This window comes from Cervus canadensis, chromosome 30 (genome assembly GCF_019320065.1).
Source record: "Cervus canadensis isolate Bull #8, Minnesota chromosome 30, ASM1932006v1, whole genome shotgun sequence".
Classification (NCBI taxonomy): domain Eukaryota; kingdom Metazoa; phylum Chordata; class Mammalia; order Artiodactyla; family Cervidae; genus Cervus; species Cervus canadensis.
Genome location: NC_057415.1, coordinates 3932271 through 3957146, shown reverse-complemented (window position 1 = coordinate 3957146; position 24876 = coordinate 3932271). Strand labels below are relative to the sequence as shown.

At 49.5% G+C, this 24876-nt stretch overlaps 2 protein-coding genes across 2 annotated transcripts in view; one reads left to right on the top strand and one right to left on the bottom strand.

The window, feature by feature from the left end:
* Positions 1 to 24876, bottom strand: part of LOC122431618 — a 636199-nt gene that overhangs the window by 17085 nt on the left and 594238 nt on the right. The window lies entirely within an intron of this gene.
* LOC122432091 (liprin-alpha-1-like) overlaps positions 675 to 24876 on the top strand; it is a 198840-nt gene continuing 174638 nt past the window's right edge. The window contains exons 1-4 of the mRNA XM_043453864.1: positions 675 to 696; positions 2769 to 2870; positions 3338 to 3502; positions 4157 to 4326. Of these exons, the coding sequence (XP_043309799.1) occupies positions 3392 to 3502; positions 4157 to 4326 (281 nt within the window). The 5' untranslated portion in view covers positions 675 to 696; positions 2769 to 2870; positions 3338 to 3391. The remainder of the gene's footprint in view (positions 697 to 2768; positions 2871 to 3337; positions 3503 to 4156; positions 4327 to 24876) is intronic.

Below are 24876 nucleotides of genomic sequence, written 5' to 3'. Positions count from 1 at the left end.
TATGACTGTACAGTGGAAGTGAGAAATAGATTGAAGGGACTAGATCTGATAGACAGAGAGCCTGATGAACTATGGATGGAGGTTTGTGACACTGTACAGGAGACAGGGATCAAGACCATCCCCATGGAAAAGAAATGCAAAAAGGCAAAAGCGTTTTTTGATGGAGCCTTACAATAGCTGTGAAAAGAAGAGAAGTGAAAGCAAAGGAGAAAAGGAAAGATGTTCCCATTTGAATGCAGAGTTCCAAAGAATAGCAAGGAGAGATAAGAAAGCCTTCCTCAGTGAGCAATGCAAAGAAATAGAGGAAAACAACAGAATGGGAAAGACTAGAGATCTCTTCAAGAAAATTAGAGATACCAAGGGAACATTTCATGCAAAGATGGGCTCGATAAAGGACAGAAATGGTTTGGACCTAACAGAAGCAGAAGATATTAAGAATTCACAGAAGCACTGTACAAAAAAGATCTTCACGACCCAGATAATCACCCTGGTGTGATCGCTCACCTAGAGCCAGACATCCTGGAATGTGAAGTCAGGTGGGCCTTAGAAAGCATCACTACGAACGAACAAAGCTAGTGGAGGTGACGGAATTCCAGTTGGGCTATTTCAAATCCTGGAAGATGATGCTGTGAAAGTGCTGCACTCAATATGCCAGCAAATTTGGAAAACTCAGCAGTGGCCACAGGACTGGAAAAGGTCAGTTTTCATTCCAATCCCAAAGAAAGTCAATCCCAAAGAATGCTCAAACTACCGCATGTTTGCACTCATCTTACACGCTAGTAGATCCCTCATGGCTCAGATGGTAAAGTGTTTGTGTACAATACGGATGACCCGGGTTCGATCCCTGGGTTGGGAAGATCCCCTGGAGAAGTAAATGGCAATGACCAAGCTCAGGGTGAGAGTGAGGGGCAGCCAGCGCGGCAGCCAGCATCCTCACCGGGATGGGTTCTGGGGACGCTATTGAGTTCAGGGGTGCCCTTTCAGTAGCCTCACTGGAGGCTTGTTTCGGGGGTGGAGGGGGCAGAAGCCCCCTTAGAAGATGTGCTCATTCCTAGCAGTGGTGGTTTCTGAAGCAGTGTATACTGTTCAGTTCGACTGTGACCCAGTACATTGCAGGGTCATGTTTGACGTTGGGCCTGAGCGGTGGGCACGGCCTTCCTTCTCCCGCACCCCACACTCACCTGCCGTCTTTTCGGCAGCCCCTCCCCCCTCTCTGCACCCTTGATGGTGGGCCTGAGCCCAGCCCCCCTGTTACCACGGAGCCCCTTGTGACGGAGTGGGTTCCAGGTTCCGGGCTCCTGGGAGACGTGCTGGAGGCAGAGCCTTGGTGCCATTTCTTCTTGAGATGCTGGTGCTGGTGGTCATAGTGTGAGAGAGCGGTGTGTGAGAGAGCGGTGTGTGAGAGCGGTGTGTGAGAGCGGTGTGTGAGAGCGGTGTGTGAGAGCGGAGTGTGAGATCGGCGGATGTAGTGTGAGATCAGTGGTGATAGCTGAGGTGCTGAGGTAACTGCCTGGGAAACAGCGGTTGCCCCCGAGTGGGGGGCTGCCCCCATCCACGAGGATGGGTCGCAGAAGGGCCCGCCTATGGGCGCTTTTCCAATGCTGCAACCCCAAGGCAAAGGCCAAGAAGACGAAGAAGTTGGCCTCGACCCAAGTCCTGGAGGCAGAGTGTCCTGAGGTGAGAGCAACCAGGGACTGGGCCCGTCGGATTGGCCCTCACTCGGTGAAGCGTTGGGGTTGTGTTTCATTTGTTAGCATGGCCGTGGGCCCTGCCGGCCAGGGCGTTTTGGCCTTCGTGTACAGGATCGACCCCAGCAGGTTGACTTTGTTAGAGGTTGTGCAGGTGCTGCGTGGAGGATGGGCGGGGGCCCCACAAGAAGGGATACAGTGGCTAGAACAGTCTCTGGGGCATCTGGATCGAGCTAGAGAGTCAGTCCTTGAAGGAGAGAGGCTAAGCCCCTTACGTCTCCTGTCTTACAAAGCACAGACCAGTGTGTCCAGCATGTTAATAATGAGTACCTACTGCTTACGTGTATAACATATACCCTCATGGCTTCACATGTCTACTACATGCCTCTTACAAGTGTTGGGCAGTGTTCTAGGTGCTGAATACCCAGTATGTAGTGGGGGATGTGTAATCCAGGGTTTTTTTACTTGTGCAAAGAAAAATAGAAGAATGAATGTGTCTCATTGTGGTTTGGTTTGAGCAAGTTCACCACGTGGATGGCCCCGCGTGCACACAAATTGTGATAAAATACATATAACACGAATTTAACATTTTAGCCAGTTTATTGAATGACTGGGTGAGTTCAGTAGAATCAGGCTAACAGATGGCCTTGGTGTGCCATCAGCCTCTTTCCCAGAGGAACACTCCAAAACTTGGTGGCCTTGTAGATCTTCCCTTTCTTCTTCACTCTCCCCAGGGGTCCTAGGTCACTTGTCTGCGTGTCGTTTAAGAATCTGTTATCCATTTTGTTGTTTGGTTTATGTTTAGGAAAGTTTCTCAGACTTCCCTGGGTCTGGTGAAGGCAGGCTGGATTCCGGGTTCTCTTCTCCGCGTGCCTGCCAGGTCGAGATGGAGGTTGAAGGCCAGTCTGAGTTGTGCTTGTCTGTGTGGTCTTGGGGTCAGCAGACCCTCTTTTCTCCGGAGGGGCAGGGAGATCCTTTGTGTGGAGCCTGGAGAGACTTGATAGGGTCAGCCTTCACAGTCTCGCTCTCTTTTTCATTTGTGTTTGCATTTAGTTACTTCCTCATTTAACTGTTTTCTAGGAGTTGGCAACATCTCATCAACAACTGAAGGTGTGCAGGGAGCAGCTTCTTGCCAGAGAAGAAGAAATTGCTCACCTGAAAGCAGAGAGGAACAACACCAGGGTCAGTAGGCAGAGTCTCCCGTGTTGACCTGTGCCCGCGGGGCTCACCGCTGGGCTCCGTGTTGCTGTCTTTAAAGTCTGTCTGGTTTTCAAGTCATTTTTCACATCTTCCCACTGGGCAGACCGAGGTGGATCAGTTTGGGGTTCTCATAGTTTGCTTCAAATTTATGATGAGAGCGAATGTAATTTTAGTTTTGAGCGGGGACTTCTCTTAACTTACATTTTTGGCCATGCTACAGTTTATGTGGGATCTTAGATCCCCAACCAGGGATTAAAACCCATGAGCCCTGTAGAAGTGTGGAGTCTTAACTCCTGGGCCACTGGGGAAGTCCACTCTAACTTTAGACTGAACTGGCGGGATTCCGACGTGCCTTAGCATGGTTTTGGCTTTAGCGTGAGGCTGAGAGGAGTTCTCGGCCCTGAATTCAAGTGTGAGGTTGAAGGTGCTCCTTTGACCCCTCCCTGCAGCTGCTGCTGGAACACCTGGAGCTCCTCGTTTCCCGGTACGGGCCGTCCCTCCGGATGACGGCGGACAAGCAGCAGGCGCGGTCCCCAGCCGGCATGACCAGCGAGGTGGAGGTGCTCAGGGCGCTGAAGTTTCTATTTGAGCACCACAAGGCCCTGGACGAGAAGGTACCAGCCACCCGGCCGGCCTGCATTTGTACACTTGCTGCCTGGTCAGGTGGATGATGCACGTATTTATGGAACTAGTGGACTTTTGAGCTTCTTGAATTCTTGTAAATACAGTTTTTCTGTAAGAAGTCAGAGTTTTATATGGTTTAACAGCATTGCCTGAGTACACGCTCAGTCTTATCCGAGTCTTTGCAGCCCTGGGGACTGTAGCCCAACACATCCTCTCTTCCTGCGACTTCCCAGGCAAGAATACTGGAGTGGGTGGCCATCTTCTACTCCAGGGGATCTTCCCGACCCAGGGATCCAACCTGCCCTCTCGAATTGGCAGGCGGATTCTTTACCACTGAGCCACCTGGGAAGCCCCCAGTTAAAAGTATTAGTTGGCATAAATGTCTCAAGATTTATTATCTTCTGGCTATCAATTTGCAATTAAAAACTGGGTAATAGAATGGTTTTAGGATAACAGTTTTTCCCTCTCCAACTGAGAGTTTAAAGCTGTGAATAAGCAGATTGAGATCATTGTCGTTGAGATCAATGAGAGACACTCGGTGTATTCTGTTACAGTGGCCATGTCATCAGGTGAGTATACAGTAAGAAGTGCACTTACGTTTATGCCCACATCAACACACAGTGACTCGGCCCCTTTTATTTCAGTTGAGACAGCAGGCCCGCGTGCCGGCCACCGTGGCCCAGGCCTTCGAAAGAGACGAAGGCGTGTCTGACGGCGAGGGCGACGGGGTCACCCTCCTCAGCTCGGCTGCTCAGCTGCCGCCCAGTGGGCAGATGCTTCAGGAGCAGCTGGACACCATCAATGAAGAGATCCGGTGGGTGTGCCCAAACTCAGCTCCCCAGAAACTGGGCTTCTCTGAGGAGCTGTCTTGTCCTAGGAGAAGTCTGAGTGTTCCATAGTGAGAACACTGACCACAGGCCTGCTTCAAGGATTTTCAGTTCTGAGATCGCCCTTGATGAGAGAGCTGAGTCAGCCAGGGCGTTCTGTCCACAGCTGGTGTCAGCACTCTGTGGGGGGGGGGTGTTTTGGGGTGTCCCCCCACAGCTCTGAGCCCCAAGGTGGGAGACGTGCCGAGGTGGTGTCCTCTGTGGCCCGTGAACCCACCAGCACTGAGGGTTCACGCTCATGTCCCTCGGAGCCTCCCACGTTCTGGTGAAAAGCCACCTGGAACAGAAAAGCTGAGGTTTGGGGTTGGCAAATTCCCACTCAGATCCGCAGTTTCCTTTTTAACTTAACACAGTGTGAAGATTGGCTTGTTGTAAGACACTGGTCCAAGGACATGTGTTTGAGTTTTTCTCAACTCATCAGTATGTTTAAGATGTTTTCTTTAGACACCGTCTTGGCAGTTATAACAGTTTACAAAGCGGGATAGAATCCGAAGGCCCGCCTCGTGGTGAGCAGGGGGCCCTGGGTCTGGGTGCAGCCGGGCGGCCGGGGGCCCCGAGGCCTGCCTGGGCCACACCCGCACAGCCGTGCCTCCTGTCCTGAGGTTCCATTCAGAGTGGCCGCGGGCCGGTGACCCTGCGCAGGACCCGGCAGAGCTGCTGCTCGGATTGTTCTCGTCACGTCAGCCCAGGCCGAGGTGCCCGTTCCTGTTGGCTGAGCGCGAGGGCGTTCAGGCGGAAGGCAGGGGTGAGCGGCACAACCAGCAAACGCAGGTGGTGCCGCCTGCAGTTTTGGCGCCGACACAAACTGCTTTCTGGGCCGTGTTTGAGCACAGACGAGCTCAGAAAGGTTGTCTTTCCCCGTCCCCGCAGGAAATATGGAACGGTTAACATATTAATGTTTCTATTTTTACAGCACGTTGTCAGGTAAAAGTGATTTTTCCTTATGCAATATGTTGACTTGATATAAATGGTAAATTCTGTCCTTCAACTTGTCACCAGTGAAAATCTTTCAGGACATATAAGTAGTGAAACTGGAGAGGTACCCATCTTTTCCATCTTTTCATGAAATGTTCCCTTGGTATCTCTCATTTTCTTGAAGAGATCTCTAGTCTTTCCCATTCTGTTGTTTTCCTCTATTTCTTTGCATTGCTCACTGAGGAAGGCTTTCTTATCTCTCCTTGCTATTCTTTGGAACTCTGCATTCAAATGGGAACATCTTTCCTTTTCTCCTTTGCTTTCACTTCTCTTCTTTTCACAGCTATTTGTAAGGCCTCCTCAGACAACCATTTTGCCTTTCTGCATTTCTTTTCCATGGGGATGGTCTTGATCCCTGTCTCCTGTACAGTGTCACGAACCTCTATCCATAGTTCATCAGGCACTCTGTCTATCAGATCTAGTCCCTTCAATCTATTTCTCACTTCCACTATATAGTCATAAGGGATTTGATTTAGGTCATACCTGAATGGTCTAGTGGTTTTCCCTACTTTCTTCAATATAAGTCTAAATTTGGCAGTAAAGAGTCCTTAGGCAGCCACAATCCAAGATATCAAACTAAAGGGAAGCTCAGTGAGGGAGCTGGAGTCTGAGAGGGCTGCTCCTTCCCTCGGGGCATCTGAATAAAGCTGACTCTGCGAAGAAAAGGCAGGGAGAAAGTCCAGCAGAGGGGACTGGCTAACACAACTCTGGGCGGTTCCTTGGGCTGGGAAGACAAAAATTAGAGTGCAGGCCTGACATGTCAGTCCGGGTGTTAGAGATCAAGCTCCCCAAGAAAAGGGAGGCACAGAAAACGTACCCGACACTCTGCCCAAATCGGCTGAGCGCTGAGTATCCATCACCTCGTGGTGCTCAGAAGACAGACGGTGGGCTTCAGGACCTGCCAAGAAGGGGGGCCCTGGGAGGCACCCCAGACTTCCAGACAGAGACGCTAGAGGGCTCCTCCCTGGGGTAAGGGGGGGAAAGTGGGTGATGGCTGCTGAGACTCAGCTTACAAGGACCCCCCAGCCTCAAGGCACTCAGGCCCTGAGTGAACAGAGAGCTCTGTCCCCACTAGAGGTCTGCATCAGAAGAAACTCTGGAGAAGACAGCATCACCAGAACCTCTAGGGTTTTCCAAACATAATGTCCAACATGCAACCAAAAAAGCAAAAGAGGGTGTGACAACAAACAGGACCAAGAGAAAAAAAACTGAAACAGATCCAGAGGTGTCAGATGTATATCAGCATATCACAGGTATGCTAGAGGTATCAGATGCAAACTTCACCAGTTCAAAAATATACCTGACAAAAGGAAAAATTTCTGAGAATCAAAACCGATGCTAGAACTTTAAAATAACAGTGACCAAATTTAAGAACTCAGTCTCTGGTCTTAACATCAAATTGGACACAGCTGAAGAGAGGATCAGTGAACTGAAGGATGGATCAGTTAAAAATATATATATAAGAGGGGGAAAAGTTTAGAATATATGGAAGGAGCCCGCTTGCTAAACTATGTTGTTAAAAACTATAAATGAGGCCCCTCATGGGGGAGAAAAGACAGAAAGGGGAATAAGAAATGCCTCCAGGGGTTGAAACTAAAGAGCCTCTTAATGAAAGTGAAAGAGGAGAGTGAGAAAGCTGGCATAAAACTCAACATTCAAAAAATGAAGATCATGGCATCCGGCTCCATCACTTCATGGCAAATAAATGGGGAAAGAATGGAAACAGTGACAGACTGTATTTTCGTGGGCTCCAAAATGACTGCAGATGGTGACATTAAAAGACTCTTGCTCCTTGGAAGGAAAGCTATGACAAACCTAGACAGCACATTAAAAAGCAGAGACATTACTTTGCCAACAAAGGTTCATTTAGTCAAAGCTATGGTTTTTCCAGTAGTCATGTATGGATGTGAGAGTTGGCCCAGGAAGAAGGCTGAACGCCAAAGAATCAATGCTTCTGAACTGTGGTGTTGGAGAAGACTCTTGAGAGCCCTGTGGACCGCAAGGAGATCCAACCAGTCCATCCTCAAGCAAATCAGTCCTGAATATTCATTGGGAAGACGGATGCTGAAGTTCCAATACTTTGGCCACCTGATACGAAGAACTGACTCTTTGGAAAAGAACCTGATGCTGGGGAAGACTGAAGGCAGGAGGAGAAGGGGATGACAGAGGATGAGACGGTTGATGGCATCACCGACTCGATGGACATGAGCTTGGGCAGGATCCAGGAGTTGGTGATGGACGGGGAGGCATGGTGCGCTGCAGTCCATGGGGTCGCAAAGGGTCAGACACGGAGTGACTGAACTGACTGACAGGGGCGGGGGCAAGAGTTGGCTGGAGAATCAGACCATTGACTCAAAAATGAAAACCACACATTGGTTTCAGCAGCTCTGCGGGTGCCTAAGGCAAGAAGAAAATATTCAAGGGCTCAGAGGAAAAAGGCGAGGCTTTTAATGGCACAGCAACCCTGAGGGCTGACATTTCAAGAACAAGGAAGTCAGGAGATAATGGACTGGCGCCTGTGAAATGCTGAAAAACAAATACCAACCAACCTGGAATTCTATACCCAACAAAAACACCCTTCCAAAGTGAAAGCAAAATAAAGACTTTTAGGGCAAATGGAAATGAGACAGCTCATCACCCACAGACACGAACTAAAAAATATTAAGGCAGTTCTTTGGGAGAAAGAAAAGTAGTCTCTGACGGAAGTATAAAAAACAAGTAAAGACCAACAGTGAGGTAACAGTGAGGGTAAATATTAACTCTATGATGATGATAATGCCAAAAATATACCTAAAATTTTAAAGGATAACAGTGACAAGGAGGAAACAGTCGTGTCAGGGAGGCAGTAAAAGTACTAAGTTAGACTTGAATGTAGAACACACGCTGTATCTGCGAATGTACACCCGATCACCTGACAGAGGCGTACAGACCTAGAAACACACTTCATCCTTCTAACAGAAGGCACGAGACAAGGACACAGAATAGGTGGGACGAGCAGAAAACAAACAGCAACGTGGTACCTACACACTGAAATATCAAAATTACAAACAGAGCAAATACTCTCATTGAAAGATAAAAAGGGTCAAACTGATTAAAATTAAAACCATACACTATTCACAGAGGTACGTGTTAAGATGGAAGACCACAGACAAGTGAAATTAAAAGATACCCAGCAAACAAGGACAGAAAACTGATGTGGCAATATCACTGTCCAATAGTGTCTAAAGTAAGAAGCATTACTAGCAATAAAAAGGAGCATCTCATACTGATACAAGTTCAATCTAGCAAGATGAGGATTCTAAATTTGATTGTCCCTAATAACATAACCTCTCCACCATGACCCGTCCGTCCTGGGTGGCCCCACACAGCACGGCGTAGTTTCATTGAGTTAGACAAGACTGTGGTCCATGTGATCAGATCGGCTAGTTTTCTCTGATTATGGCTTCAGGGTGTCTGCCCTTTCATGCCCTCTCACAACACCTACCATCTTACTTGGGTTTCGCTTACCTTGGACGTGGGATATCTCTTTATGGCTGCTCCAGCAAAGCGCAGCCGCTGCTCCTTCCCTTGGACGAGGGGTATCTCCTCGTGACAGAATGTGGTCCACTGGAGAAGGGAATGGCAAACCACTTCAGTATTCTTGCCGTGAGAACCCCATGAACAGTATGAAAAGACAAAATGATAGGATACTGAAAGAGGAACTCCCCAGGTCGGTAGGTGCCTAATATGCTACTGGAGATCAGTGGAGGAATAACTCCAGAAAGAATGAAGGAATGGAGCCAAAGCAAAAACAAGACACAGTTGTGGATGTGACTGGTGACAGAAGCAAGGTCCGATGCTGTAAAGAGCAATATTGCATAGGAACCTGGAATGTGAGGTCCATGAATCAAGACAAATTGGAAGTGGTCAAACAGGAGATGGCAAGAGTGAATGTCAACATTGTACAAATCAGCGAACTGAAATGGACAGGAATGGGTGAATTTAACTCAGATGACCATTATATCTACTACTGTGGGCAGGAATCCCTTAGAAGAAATGGAGTAGCCATCATGGTCAACAAAAGAGTCCAAAATGTAGCACTTGGATGCAATCTCAAAAATGACAGAATGATCTCTGTTCGTTTCCAAGGCAAACCATTCAATATCACGGTAATCGAAACCTAGGCCCCAACCAGTAACACTGTAGAAGCTGAAGCTGAATGGTTCTATGAAGACCCAGAAGACCTTTTAGAACTAACACCCAAAAAGGGTGTCCTTTTCATTATAGGGGACTGGAATCCAAAAGTAGGAAGTCAAGAAACACCTGAAGTAACAGGCAAATGTGGCCTTGGAGTACGGAATGAAGCAGGGCAAAGGCTAATAGAGTTCTGCCAAGAGAACGCACTGCTCACAGCAATCACCCTCTTCCAACAACACAAGAGAAGAGACTACACACGGACATCACCAGATGGTCAACACTGAAATCAGATTGTTTGTATTCTTTGCAGTCAAAGATGGAGAAGCTCTGTACAGTCAGCAAAAACAAGACCAGGAGCTGACTGTGGCTCAGACCATGAACTCCTTATTGCCAAATTCAGAGTGAAATTGAAGAAAGTAGGGAAAACCACTAGACCATTCAGATATGACCTAAATCAAATCCCTTATGACTATATAGTGGAAGTGAGAAATAGATTGAAGGGACTAGATCTGATAGACAGAGTGCCTGATGAACTATGGATAGAGGTTCGTGACACTGTACAGGAGACAGGGATCAAGACCATCCCCATGGAAAAGAAATGCAGAAAGGCAAAATGGTTGTCTGAGGAGGCCTTACAAATTGCTGTGAAAAGAAGAGAAGTGAAAGCAAAGGAGAACAGGAAAGATGTTCCCATTTGAATGCAGAGTTCCAAAGAATAGCAAGGAGAGATAAGAAAGCCTTCCTCAGTGAGCAATGCAAAGAAATAGAGGAAAACAACAGAATGGGAAAGACTAGAGATCTCTTCAAGAAAATCAGAGATACCAAGGGAACATTTCATGAAAAGATGGGTTCAATAAAGGACAGAAATGGTATGGACCTAGCAGAAGCTGAAGATATTAAGAAGAGGTGGCAAGAAGACACAGAGGAACTGTAGAAAAAAGATCTTCACAATCCAGATAATGATGATCGTGTGATCGCTCACCTAGAGCCAGACATCCTGGAATGTGAAGTCAGGTGGGCCTTAGAAAGCATCACTACGAACGAACAAAGCTAGTGGAGGTGATGGAATTCCAGTTGGGCTATTTCAAATCCTGGAAGACGACGCTGTGAAAGTGCTGCACTCAATATGCCAGCAAATTTGGAAAACTCAGCAGTGGCCACAGGACTGGAAAAGTCAGTTTTCATTCCAATCCCAAAGAAAGGCAATCCTAAAGAATGCTCAAACTACCGCACGTTTGCACTCATCTGACACGCTAGTAAAGTAATGCTCAAAATTCTCCAATCAGGCTTCAGAAATACATGAACCGTGAACTTCCAGATATTCAAGTTGGTTTTAGAAAAGGCAGAAGAACCAGAGATCAAATTGCCAACATCCTCTGGATCATCGAAAAAGCAAGAGAGTTCCAGAAAAACATGTATTTCTGGTTTATTGACTATGCCAAAGCCTTTGACTGTGTGGATCACAATAAACTGTGGAAAATTCTGAAAGAGATGGGAATACCAGACCACCTGACCCACCTCCTGAGAAACCTATATGCAGGTCAGGAAGCAACAGTTAGAACTGGACATAGACCAACAGACTGGTTCCACATAGGAAAAGGAGTATGTCAAGGCTGTATATTGTCACCCTGCTTATTTAACTTATATGCAGAGTACACCATGAGAAACGCTTGGCTGAAAGAAGCACAGGCTGGAATCAAGACTGCCAGGAGAAATATCAATAACCTCAGATATGCAGATGACACCACCCTTAATGCAGAAAGTGAAGAGGAACTAATGAGCCTCTTGATGAAACTGAAAGAGGAGAGTGAAAAAGTTGGCTGAAAGCTCAACATTCAGAAAACTAAGATCATGACATCTGGTCCCATCACTTCATGGGAAATAGATGGGGAAAGAGTGGAAGCAGTGTCAGACTTTATTTTGGGGGGCTCCAAAATCACTGCAGATGGTGACTGCAGCCATGAAATTAAAGGACGCTTACTCCTTGGGTGGAAAGTTGTGGCCAACCTAGACAGCATATTACAAAGCAGAGACATTACTTTGCCAACAAAGGTCCATCTAGACAAGGCTATGGTTTTTCCAGTGGTCATGTATGGATGTGAGAGTTGGGACTGTGAAGAAAGCTGAGCACCGAAGAATTGATGCTTTTGAACTGTGGTGTTGGCAAAGACTCTTGAGAGTCCCTTGGACTACAAGGAGATTCAACCAGTCCATCCTGAAGGAGATCAGTCCTGGGTATTCATTGGAAGGACTGATGCTGAAGCTGAAACTCCAGTACTTTGGCCACCTAATGTGAAGAGTTGACTCATTGGAAAAGACCCTGATGCTAGGAGGGATTGGGGGCAGGAGGAGAAGGGGACGACACAGGATGAGATGTCTGGATGGCATCACTGACTCGATGGCCATGAGTTTGTGTAAATTCGGGAAGTTGGTGATGGAGAGGGAGGCCTGGAGTGCTGTGATTCATGGGGTCGCAAAGAGTCAGAGACGACTGAGTAACTGAACTGAACTGAATAATATAACCTCAAAATATCAATACATAAATACTGACAGAAATAGAAAAGGACTAACAGCCAAGTTTATAATCGCAGTGGGAGACGATAAAGACACATCTGTCATGGAACTGGGCTCCCTGGGACATAGTCACCTGCACCCATGAAGTACCTGAAATGCGGCTGGCTCTACAATGCGATGTGCTGCAAGCGTGAAACACACACTGGAGTTTAAAGACGTAGCATGAAAAAAAGAACAGAAAAATATTTCGTTAGGTTTTATCATGTTGATTGTACACTGAAATGATCATCTTTTGGGTGTGATAAAATAAAATATATTACAGATAATTTCACCTACTTCTGCTTACTCAGCATGGCTACCGAAATCTGAATTGAGAAACCTGACCTAACTGATATGCATGAAACACTGCATTCCCCCTGATACATATTATTTTCTAGAGCCCAAGGAACATATAAGAAAATGAATATATATTGGGCCATTAGGAAAGGTTGAATTATTTCAAAGGACTGAAATAATGCAGAGTATACTTAGGGATTGCAATGGGATGACGATTTATGTGCCCTCAAACTTCACCCTGCACGTGGAGATAATACTAGGAGGCACGGATTCTGGGAGGCGTCAGGTCAGGAGGGAATGGGCCCCCGTGCTGGGAGGACAGAGAGAAGAAGCAGGCAGTCTAGGAACCAGGAAACAGGCCTCACCAGACGTGGCACCTGCTGGTGATCTTGGGACTTCCCAGCCTGCAGTACTATAAGAAGCAACTTTCTGTTGTTTAGCAGCTAGTCTATGGTATTTGTAACAGTAGCCGAAAAAGACTAAGATGGGGCTTTTCATGGAAGTAAGCTAGGAATCATAAAAGGGTCACTAGAAAAACCTCCCCAGACATTGGGATGTTAAATGACATACTTCTTGAAGAATTTCATGAATAATAATTTTTTAAAACACAATAAAAATTAGAAGAGACTTTTCCATAAAAGATAATGAAAATCTGCCTCATTCAAACTTGTGGGACGCAGCGAACTGTGTTTAGAGGGTAACTTAAAGCCTTAAACACATATACTGGAAAAGAAGGAAGGCTAAAAATCAATTAAGCCTCTAGCCTAAGAAACCAGAAAAAAAGCATAGCACATGAAACACAAGGCAGATGGAAGAAAAAGGAGCAGAAAATAAGGAAACAGAAAGCAAATATGAAATTTTTTAAGCAAAGCCAACTTTTGGCAGTCCTTTTGAAAGGACTGATAAAAATGAAAAAGCCCTAGAGAAGCTGATTAAGAAAAAGAGACAGAGCACAAATCACCAGTATCAAGGTTTTTTAAAAGGGGAGACAACACGTCTTGCAGATAAGAAAGATACCATGAACCACAGTTCACTTACTATTGGAGAGTCTGCTGGCCTCGATCAATTCCTAGCAGGGGGGAAATGCTTTACCTAAACAGATCCGAGAAGACATACAAAATCAGAAATTTTTATTTGCATGAAAAAAATTAAATCTGAAATAAACGCCTCCCCACAATGAGACCAACAGTTGTTGCCAATCAATTCTTCCAAAAATCGAGGGAAGAAAACAGCAGTCTCACAGGAACTCTCGGGGTAAACAAGGAATACTCTCCACCTTGTTTTATAAGACTAGCATAAGCGTGATACTAAACCCAACAAGGAAAAGAAGTACAAGAAGGTCAAATTACTGACTCTGAGGACAGATGAAATAATCCTAAATAAAACACTAACAAATACAGTCCAATAAAAGGAGAATATATTGAGATCAGGTTGGGATGGTTTTACAATCACAAAATTTTTTTAAAGTTAAATCACCATATAAAAGAAAAATCACCTGTTTCAAAATCTGCAGAAAATAAACTGAAGAAAATTTAGTGTAATAATTTTAGTTCATGACTAAGAAAAAAGTCATAGCAAACTAACAGGAGAATTTACATATTTTTATAAAAATATCTACGAAAAAGCTAATACCATAGGTGATGGTGAAATACTGAAAGCTTTTCCTCTGATAATTGTCAGGAAACCTCTGGCCCTTATTAATTAAGAGGAGAGGCATGCCTTTCCTGGGGCCAAGGAATCCAGGCACTTCCTTTGTTAGTTTCTCATTATGGTGATAAGTACCCTCTTCTGTCTTTGGTAGGGATCACCCTGTGTTTTGTAGTCTGGAATTTTAATCTTTATCTTTGCTGAGAATAACTACTTTGTTAGACAGTATATATGCGCATGCCATGTTGATTAAAACAGCTTTGCCCCGTCAGAGCTTTGGTCCCCGAGTCTTTCTTTCTTTCTTTCTTTCTTTTTTTTTTCTCTCTATCTCTCTCTTTCTGGCTGATTCCCTGGAGCCCAGAAGCAACCCAGGGAATGTTAGCCTCTTTGCTTCCTTCCCTGTCTCATCGTCGACACCGGACCACCAGGTTCCGGTCCATTAAAGGACCAACAAATAATGGCAAAGAGACAAGGATACTTGTTCTCACTACTTCTGTTCACCACTGTACTGGAGATCCTCGTCCGTACAAGAAAAAGAAAAGGGTTATCACAATTGGAAAGGGGGGGAAAAGCACTTATTTGCAGACATAATTGTGTATACATAAAAAAATACAATAAGAATTATTTGAAATAAATGGATTGAAGAAGTGAATATAGAAGTCACTTCTCTCTATATATATTAAGCATTTGTAACTGCACTGATAATATCAAGATATCTAATTAAAAATGTACAAGACACAGAGCAAACTATAAACTTCTAAGATAAATTAAAGAAGATCTAAAAAAATGGAGAGCTATATACATACATTGTATTCATGGATTATGCTGCTGCTGCTGCTAAGTCGCTTCAGTCGTGTCCGACGCTGTGCGACCGCATAGACGGCAGCCCACCGGGCTCCGCTGTCCCTGGGATTCTCCAGGCAAGAACACTGGACTGGGTTGCCATTTCCTTCTCCAATGTGTGAAAGTGAAGTCACTCAGTCGTGTCCGACTCTCAGCGACCCCATGGACTGCAGCCTACCAGGCTCCTCCGTCCATAGGATTTTCCAAGCAAGAGTACTGGGGTGGGTTGCCATTGCCTTCTCCATGGATTATAAGAACAACATTAAGATACACACACAGAGTTCACTGTGTGAGGCGATGCGTGTGTTGGGCAATCATTCCATGACGTCTATGGGCATCAAGTCATCACAATGTAGACTTGAATACACACAAACCGTATCTGTCAATGACTCCTTAGTGAAGCTGGGGTTCTAAAATCAGCTCCTGGCACCTGGTAGCTGGCAGGTGTGGAAACCCGGGTTCACGTGCAGGCTATACACACTCTTAATCACAGGTGAGACCTGAAGCAACCCAGCAACTCTCCATTTTTCTTTTTTTGTCTGTTCCCCTTGCCATTTGTGTTTAACAGACTCTCAGTATCGAGTCACCAGGGTCAATGCAGCAATAATCTTTCCCCATCTAAGGCATGCACATGTACCACCAGCAGACTTCCCAATCGCCCCGCGATAACTGGGTTGCCACATCACAAAAAAGCAAGGAAACGCGACATTCGCCGGGACAGAGCTGCCTGACGGCAGTGCGGACTATGGTCCACCAAGGGGACCCCCAGGGGCTAGGAGCCCACACTGGGCCCCCCAGCTTGAGGCCACACTTCCCTTTCCACCATTCTGAAGGTCCTGGCAGAAGAAAGCCAGGCCACGGAAGGGGGGTGGTGTGGCCAGGCCGTGGGACTCAGGGCAGGACTGACTTGGGTCTGTGCTGGGCTCCAGGTCAAGTTACCACCACGCCGGTCCCCTCCCCGAGCCAGATGCCCCAGAGCGGAGGCTTCTGTCCAGACCGGCCCCTTGGGTGGGGAGTCTGGAGGCCACAGAACCGCAGGGACCTCGAGCCTTGGCATGGACGTGTGGAGAGCCAAGGGGCTCGGGGAAGGGACAGGGTCAGGGTCCTTGCAATGGACTGCCACCAAAGGCTGGACAAAGACAAGAAATAAAACAAATGTCACACCTTAATGTTGCTAAAGAGCCAAGAAGGCCCAGAACAGTGACCCGGACTGTGCCGTCCAAGGTGCGGAGGGGATGGGGAGGCTCGCCCAGCACAGACTGGACGGGGTTAAACCTCCACTCCCGGCTCAACTCACAGGAACGGAGACCCCACTACAGTCGTTCCCAGCACTTTCCTTTGAGAAGGAAGAAGGGAATCACAGAACAAGCAAAGACGTCCCCGTGGGGGATTCCTGGTGCTCGAGGACCCCAGGGCCCCTCTTCGTCCCCTTGGCTGCCTGAGCCTGCGTGTTGTATATCATGGTCACCCGTCTCCGCTGAAGGGCAGGCTCCGAGGTTGTTGGAAGGTTGGCCTCAGCGAGGCTGAGCATGGGGTCCCTAGCTGCCCCCAGAGGGCTTCCGGGCAGCACACCTCCCCAGCCCACCCTGACCCCACAGCTGCCGCCCACCACAGAAGGCCCCCTCACTGCCATCAGGGAATTAGGGGGTGCCGAGAGCTGAGGCCCGAGGGTGCTGGGGGCCTCCACGGCATCGTGTGTGCACCCCTCCCCGGCTCACGGTCCAGCTGGGGGGAGCGTGTGTACACGGCAGGGACACACAGACGGCTCCAGAGCACCGCCCGGCCAGGAGGCCCCGGAGCCCCGGGGGGAGGCCTGGGCCGGACGTCTGACCACTTCCCCCTCTGTGCCCTCGGCTTCCTCAGCACCAAGGATAACCCCACCGCGGGAGGGCCTCTGAGGCCACGGCTGCTCTGCGGGAGGGGTCGTGTTCGCCTCGAATGTGCTCAAGGCACGTGATGCCCGGTCAGTCCCTACTGACCGGGCGCACTCTTGGCAGCCCTGGGGCCTGCCTGCTCTTCCTGTTGGCACCGGGGTCCCTTGTGGGTGTGAGCTGGAAGTCTGGTTCCAGGCTGGATCGGTCTGCTCAGGTGACCGACGTGCCCCCAGGAGGGACAGCATCTGGCGTGGGGTGGGCCTCATCCTCCTTCTCCTGATCGGCACCAGGACCGCCCTCCGTCCAGTCTCAGAGGTGGAAGACAGGGGCCCTTTCTCGGTCACCTGAACGTGTCATCTCACAGGAGACCAGCTTGATGATATCTGCTGAGTGATCCAGGAGGGCCGGGGGGACAGTCCCCCTGCGGTCTTTCCCCGACCTCTGGCCGCATCACCGGGTTCACTTTAATACTCGTGGACGAGGGGGCAGGCTGGGACCGCCACTGGGGTCTGACCCTGGCTTTCTCATGCCCGCCCTCCACCTGGACGACTCCCAGAGGGGACAGGAAAGTGCTCAGTCCCTGGGCAAGGGTCGGCAGGGAGGCATTTCTGCACCGTGGTTCCTGCTGACCACATCTGCACCGCCCGGGAGGAGCTGCTGCGGTTACTCGGGCGCGGTCACATGGGGCGCTGGCATAAGCATGCCTTCGACACATCCTGGACATGGTACCCTGACTGTCTCCAGTGAGCCTGGACGCAGAACGCGCTGTCTGAACGAGCTGGGGCCGCAGGACTGGCTGGGGCGGATTTACCCCACAGCTCTTGGCACAGGGTCTGGATCCCAAGGCCTGGCTTGTTGAAGGAATAAAAGACATGTATTCATTCACAGGCCTACGTTGATGATGAGTGGGTAGATTACTCAGATCCAGCCTCTCATGGAAAACAATTAAAAAAAAAAAAAGTATCACTCACTAAAGTTGCCGAAGACCTGAGAAGACCCAGAGGAGCAACTGCCCAAGATGGGGAGTCTAACAGAAGACCCTTCCCTCCGGATGGATTTGGACTCCCAGGAGACGACACTTTCAGATGACCCAGAAAGGGCCTCCCTCCTCCAGACCCGAGAATTACAAGGAAGGTGGTGCTGGTGCCAAGCAGGAGAAGGAGCGGGTGAAGACCCCAGTGAGTCCAGGCATGTCAGCCTGTGACCTTGGCTCAATGTGTTCCTATCCATAATGCCCTCAGATGAATGGAGAATGCAAGTGCCAAGTCTTTCTGGATAAGGGCAACTTCTTCCTAGGCTTGGGAACTGCCCCACAGGTTATGGAAGGGTGGTGGCCAGTGGGGAAGAGCGCCAGGCCCACCAGGATGAAAGACAGCTAGAGGAGAACCAGCAGAAGTGACCCCCTCAGCTTGGGATTCTGAGAGGATTAGATGGATAATAAAACTAATAAAGCTCTCCTCGTTTACAGAAATAAACCTCAAGATAGAAAGGTCCTTCAAAGGACAGGAAACCATTAAAAAATGGACACAGCCAACTTGGAAAAGAACCAAACAGAACGTGCAGAAATAAAAAAGTGTCATAACGAGAAGCGAAAATAGAAGACACTTTTGAAGACCTTGACATCTTCAGGAAAGGGAGACACGTGGGCACAGAGCTGGAGCATGATGATAACGTATGCAGCCCCCTGCCCACTCCCTGCTCTCCAGGAAGAAAACCCAACCCTGATCTGTAGGTGGATCATGTGCCAATTTCCATGGTGTAAATACTCCCGCCGTGGCCTGATTCATGTACTAAAGGGTTTACACCTGGCTGGCAGAGTTCCCGAGGAGCCAGAAAGAGCTGACTCTGGCACACAGCCGGCCTAGAGACATGGGAAGACATCAGAACCGCAACCTGAAGGGCACAGATTTCAGCCTGTCTACCTGGGACCCAGGCAGAGCTGTCCTTGAGGAACTTTAAAGACAAGAGTCTTAAAACATGTCCAGAATTCACTTTATAACAAGTACACTTCCATAAAACCAAGAGAGGCCCAAAGGAAGCCAGGTGGGGTGTATAAAAGCCTTAGCGTTTAAGACTCAAGAGACATAAAAACTTTACAGCCAAAGAAATGAATGTGTAATGGTGGAATTATGAATATAGATATGAATAGCTTTGGGACTAGACAACAGCCCCTGACACCTCACTGTAGGAGAGGTTCATGACACAGGCACTGAGCCTGGGGGTAGGAGTGAGATGGGGGCTGAAGACCACATTTTGTTGTTGTTCAGTCACTAAGTCACGTCCGACTCTTTGAGACTCCATCGACTGCAACACACCAGGCTTCCCTGTCCTTCACCATCTCCCAGAGCTTACTCAAACTCATGTCCATGGAGTCAGTGATGCCATCCAACCATCTCATCCTCTGACGCCCCCTTTTCCTCCTGCCCTCAATCTTTCCCAGCATCAGGGTCTTTTCCAATGAGTCAGCTCTTCACATCAGTTGGTCAAAGTATTGGAGCTTCGGCTTCAGACATCAGTCCTTCCAGTGAATATTCAGGGTTGATTTCCTTTAGGATTGACTGGTTTGATGTCCTTGCAGTCCAAGAGACTCTCAAGAGTCTTCTCCAACACCACAGTTCAAAAGCATCAATTCTTTGGCACTCAGCCCTCTCTACAGTCCAGTTTTCACGGTTCAGGGCAGAGCCTGATGTGAGGACCCAGCACCCAGGTTTAAGTGCTGGCTCTGCCCCTGTGGGACCCAGGGCCCTGGATCTCCTTGCCCCGCCTCTCAGAGCCTCAGTTCCTTCCCTCGGTAAAGGGATCTGACCCCTGTACCACAATCCGGGTCAGGATGCCCACACAGGGTAGGGTGGGGATGGGGGTCTGCGTCCGGGACGACAAGTCCCTGAGAACATCTGGTGCTGCACTGTCCCTACATATGGAGCTGCTGAAATTAGACTTCAGGTGCCTCAAAGTCGAGAACCCCCACCCCGATGTCCAGGCTATGAGGAGGGACCACCGCCCCCCAACTCCATGCTCATCACCACACTGAGCCAAGTCTGGGAACACACTCGGACACCAGCTCATGCCCACAAGGCCTCAACTGGAAACGGCAAGAAACATGCCCTTCCCCCCACCCCGTGTCCACGGCAGCCCTGTCCAACCCCCCAGCAGGGAGGACATGCCATCACCTCCATTCTACAGACGGAAAAACTGAGGTCCCGAGTGGGGAAGCCACTTGCCTGAGGCTGCGCAGCCTCCAGGAAGTAGCCGGGCTGGGTCTGGACCCACACACGTGGCCTCAGAGTGGCTGGGCGGGGTCTGAGCCTGCCTGGGAGCTCAGGTACCCTCACCGCCTAACCGGGGGTCCTGGAGTCTGCTGTTGAGGTGGCTCCCATCTTCCAACAGGCAGCTCCTCGCTTGCTTTTCAAAAACCAACATCCACAAAGCCGGGAAAGAGATGCCGCTGTGGCTCACGCCAGCTTCGGGGAGGAATGAGGAGAAACTGCAGCCCGCCAGCCTTGGGGTACGGTGGCGAGCCCCAAACGGCCACATGAAAGCAAACTGACCTTGTACGGTTCACGTGTCTGCAGCCTTAACAATTCTGCCAAAACCGGAGTCAAGTTCAACATCAGGGCAGTGCGGGCCTCTGTCACCTCTGGTACGCAGCTGGGATTTTCCTGTGTGGCCTTCTCGGCAATGACCACTGGACATAAATAATGCCCTGGCTTTGAGGTTGGACTTGAAAAATGCTGACGGGTTTCAGGTACAAGGAAACATGTTGGCCCACAAGCTGCTCTTGTCCGTTTCCTGGGAACCCTGGCCATCGGAGGGACAGGGCAGTGGGGGATGGGCGGAAGAGGCGCTCCTGCAGAAGGAAGGCCTGGGCCGCCTGCCTCCAGGACCCTTCTCCCACCATTTCCATCCTCTCTGCTGTCCCAGGGGTCTCTGACATGACACCCCTCCTGGACCCTGATGTGTGAAACTGACTTAGGGGGCCGTCTTCTGGATCAAGGTGTCAGATCCTAATTCGACAACCAGGGCCCCTCTTGTGGGTGGCTGGGGAAGCAGTTTTTAAGCTGAGTTCCTCTGGGCCCACGGTGCCTGGCAGAGGGTGGGGTCAAGTGGGTCACCTCTGGTCACAGCCAGTCGGCCAGGCTCAGCCTCCATCCGTTCTGTATGCGAAGTTATGAGCACGATTCTTCCAGACCCACCAGTCCCCGCTCTGCTGGGTGCCTGGCCCGGGGCACCCAGTGTGTGTGCGGGTCTCTGTCTGGGCTACCTCTGGGGCACCAGACAGGGGATCGGGAACTTGTGTGGACACTGCAGGGGCGGGGGGGCTTCCTTGGGGAAGCTTCTGACGGCTCCTGGGAAACAGGCCTGCACGCTCCTTGCACCTCCAAGCATGGACCAGGGTCAGCAGTTTATACACCCTGGGAGCAGGTGAGAAGCCCAGTGTGGGGCACTCCTAGACCTGCTAATTCAGAACCTGCATCCTGATGACCTCAGGGGCTTCCATGCACTCCGCGGAACCCTCTACCGAGGCAGCCAGGCCAAGGCTTGGTCCCCGCCAGAGCACCTGCCCTGCTCAGCCCTCCAACCACGAGCCATGCCTCCCCCACCCATGGCTGTACTCGAGGGGTCCCGTGTGAACTCCCCCCACTCCTGGGATAACTGCTCATGTGTAAAGTCTCAGCTTTCTTGCGGGATGAATGGTGCCCTCCAAAAGAGATACCCACACCCCAACTCCCCATATCTGCGAGGAGGGCTTTATTCAGAAATGGGGTCTTTGCAGATGAAATCAAGTTAGATAAGGTTACAGAGGATTAGGTGGGCGTTATGCAGAGTGATGGGTGTCTTTATAAGAGGTGGAGAGACACACAGAGAGGAGGCCGAGTGAGGGGGAAGCAGACGCTGGGGGGCTGTGGCCACAAAGCCAGGAATGCCTGGAGACCCCGAAGCTGGAAGAGCCGGGACTGACGTTGCCCCAGAGCCCGGGTCGGGGTCCGGGTCCTGTTGACCCTCGACTTTAGACTTCTGGCCCCCAGAACTGGGAGAGAATCGATTAGTATTGTTTTAAGCCTCCCCCACCCCGACCCCAGTTTGTGGATGTCGGTATCAGAAGCCCCACCTGGGGCACTCAATGTTCCGTGTCCCTAAAATCCACCAATTGATCACGACCTCAGCCAGGCTGGTCTTCCCCCGGTCATCACGGGATGTCTTCTCAACAATAAACCTCCTGACTCGGGAGAAAGGCTCGTGCTGCACACAGGGGCCTCACCTGTGTGGGGCTCGAAGCCCATGTTGACCCGGAGCGGCTCAGCCTCACACACTCGCTGGCCAAGGGGGAGCCAAGGGGGTCACACACCTCTGCGCCCCTGTGACCTCCACAACCTGCCTGGTCACAACTGCAGACGACCAGGCCAGCAGACATCTCAGGAGGACGGACTTCACCTGCCCCCATTCCTCTTGCTTCACTGTCCTTTTGCATCCCCCCATCCCTGCTCCTGGGCTTCCCTTGGGCCTCTCTTACCATTTAGCCGGTAAAGAATCTGCCTGCAATGCGGGAGACCTGGGTCCGATCCTTGCGTTGGCAAGATCCCCTGGTGAAGGGAAAGGCATCCCACTCCAGTATTCTGGCCTGGAGAATTCCATCGACTCTATAAGTATAGTCCATGGAGTCGCAAAGAGTTGGACATGACCGAGCAACTTTCATTTCATTCATCCCTGTTCCTGGTCAAGCCTGTCCAGCTGGCCCTCATGTTGGGGTCCAGGGGACACTGGTGACATCTGAGGACATTTCTGGTTGTATTTAGGAATGCTGCAAGATATCAAATGCCAGCAACGCCAAGGCTGAGAAATCCCACTTTAAGACTCTTCATAATTGGGGGTTATTGTTTGAGTATCCAATGGAGTCCATGGATTTCTTTCTCCCTGGGGAAGACGCATAAGCCCCAAATTCGTTTCAAAATGGGCAAGGTGGTGGGGCTGGGCTCTCTCCTAGGCTATCTTGTTCTCCAAACCCTCTCACTTCTTGTAATCAGAGCACCCCAGGAATGAGTCATCCTGGGCATCTGTCCACTAATGGTGCTGGCTGGACCCGCGCACACCCCGCATGCTGCCTGTGCCTGGCAGCCCCTGAATAGAGCAGGGGAAGGCAACAGGCTTCCTGGGGCCTGACTCATCTCAGGGGAAAGCTTGGGGCTGCAGCGGCCATGGAAAAGTCGGTTATGATCTGAAGACACCACAGGAAGATGGCCCATGCTCAGCGCCAGCTTTTTGAAATCTTGAACCATTTAGTTTATGCCACGGTAACAGTTTCATCTAAAAGAGGCCCAATCAGGGACTTCCCTGGTGACCCAGCAGTTAACACTCTGCCTTCCTATGCAGGGAGTGTGGGTTCAGTCCCTGGTTGGTGAACTAAGATCCCTGCAAGCCTCGAGGTGTGGCCCCCCAATTTCTTTTTTTAAAAAGGTCCAATCAACTGCTGAAAAACTTTTAAGGCTATAGAACCAAATTATCACTGAAATTTGGGGTCACCGTGATGTTGTGATTTGTACTGATAATAAGAAATGTATTTTTGGTCTTTGTCCCCCACTCCTGGCACAGAGCTCCTAACTCTGGGAATTTCCTAAGTGGGGAGAGCAGTCAAGGTGTCTCTTGGTAGGTGAATGAGGTGACTGTTCCGAGAGTGCCTCCATTCGAAAGGGGGGCATTGCTTGCCAGGGTAACGAAGCACATGGTTAGTGGATTGGAACTTCCAGCCCCTCCCCCACACCACCTCCCCCCACCACGTCTGGGAAAGCCAGAAGGGCTTCTGGTTGAAGCAATCACCAACAGCCAGTGATTTAATCAACTGTGCTTGTGTGATGACTCCTCCATAAAAACCCCCAAACAGGGTCTGGACAGCTTCTGGGTTGATGAACACATGCAGATTTGGGGAAAGCGGGGCTTGGAGAGCTTGAAGTTGCATGCCTCCCCTCCACACAGCCTGTCTTGTGCATCCCCTTCCATCTGCTGTTCCTGAGTTTATTACCTTTAACATTAAAGCTGTGACCTAGTAGGCAACATGTTTCTCTGAGTTCCCTGACCACTTGACAAATGAATAGAACCCAAAGTCGTTAGAACCTCTGAATGGGTAGCCAGTGGGTCTAGGTGCAGGTGACAATCTGGGCTTGCAAATGATGGCTGGAGTGGTGGGAGGGTCTTGTAGGGCTGGGCCTTTAACCTGTGGGGTCTGGCACTACCCCCAGATAGGCAGTGTCCACATGGAGTTAAGTTGCAGGACCCCCAGCTGCTATCAGAGAAGTGCTGGGTCGTGCCGGGGAAACAATGCATGCATGTTGGAACCGGGAGAAGCCTCGTCACTTATTAGTACGACTCGATCTTTTCTGGTGGCCATAACCAATGTCTTTATGCTTCATGTTTATTTCAAAGTCAGAAGTTTTAAAAAAGATATGTGTGGCGAAGGATTTGATTGGACTTGGAAAGGCTCTTCTTTCTCCTTTGTGAGCATGGCCATTCCATTATTTTATGAGCAATAATGATAGATGACTGAATATTCACATCACCAGTGAGAATTTCCCGAGTACCAGACGCTAAGTGAAGCACTTTAGGATAAGCCAGGGATGTACTGACTTGTTTCCCAGGTGGCTCAGCAGAAAAGAACCCGCCAGGCAATGTAGGACCTGGAGGGGACCCGGGATCAAGCCCTGGGTCGGGAAGATCCCCTGGCGGAGGAAATGGCAACCCATTTCAGTATTCTTGCCTGAAGAATTCCACGGATAGAGGATCTTCGGGGCTACAGTCCACAGGGCTGCAAAGAGTCGGACACGAATGAGTACCTGAGCACGCACAGAGCCATGGAAGCACTGCTGGCGTCTCCATTTGACAAACGCTGAAGCCTCACTGCTGTTGTAGCTCAGTCATCCGAGTGTGTCTGATGCTTTGCGACCCCGTGGACTATATACTCCATGGAATTCTCTAGGCCAGAATATTGGAGTAGGCAGTGTTTCCCTTCTGGAAGGGATTTTGCTGACTCCCCACATATTGTAAGACTAAACTTGAGAATTCTTTTTTTTTATTTCATTTCAAATAGCCTTTGGGTATCTGAAAGGACCGTGTAGGTACTTT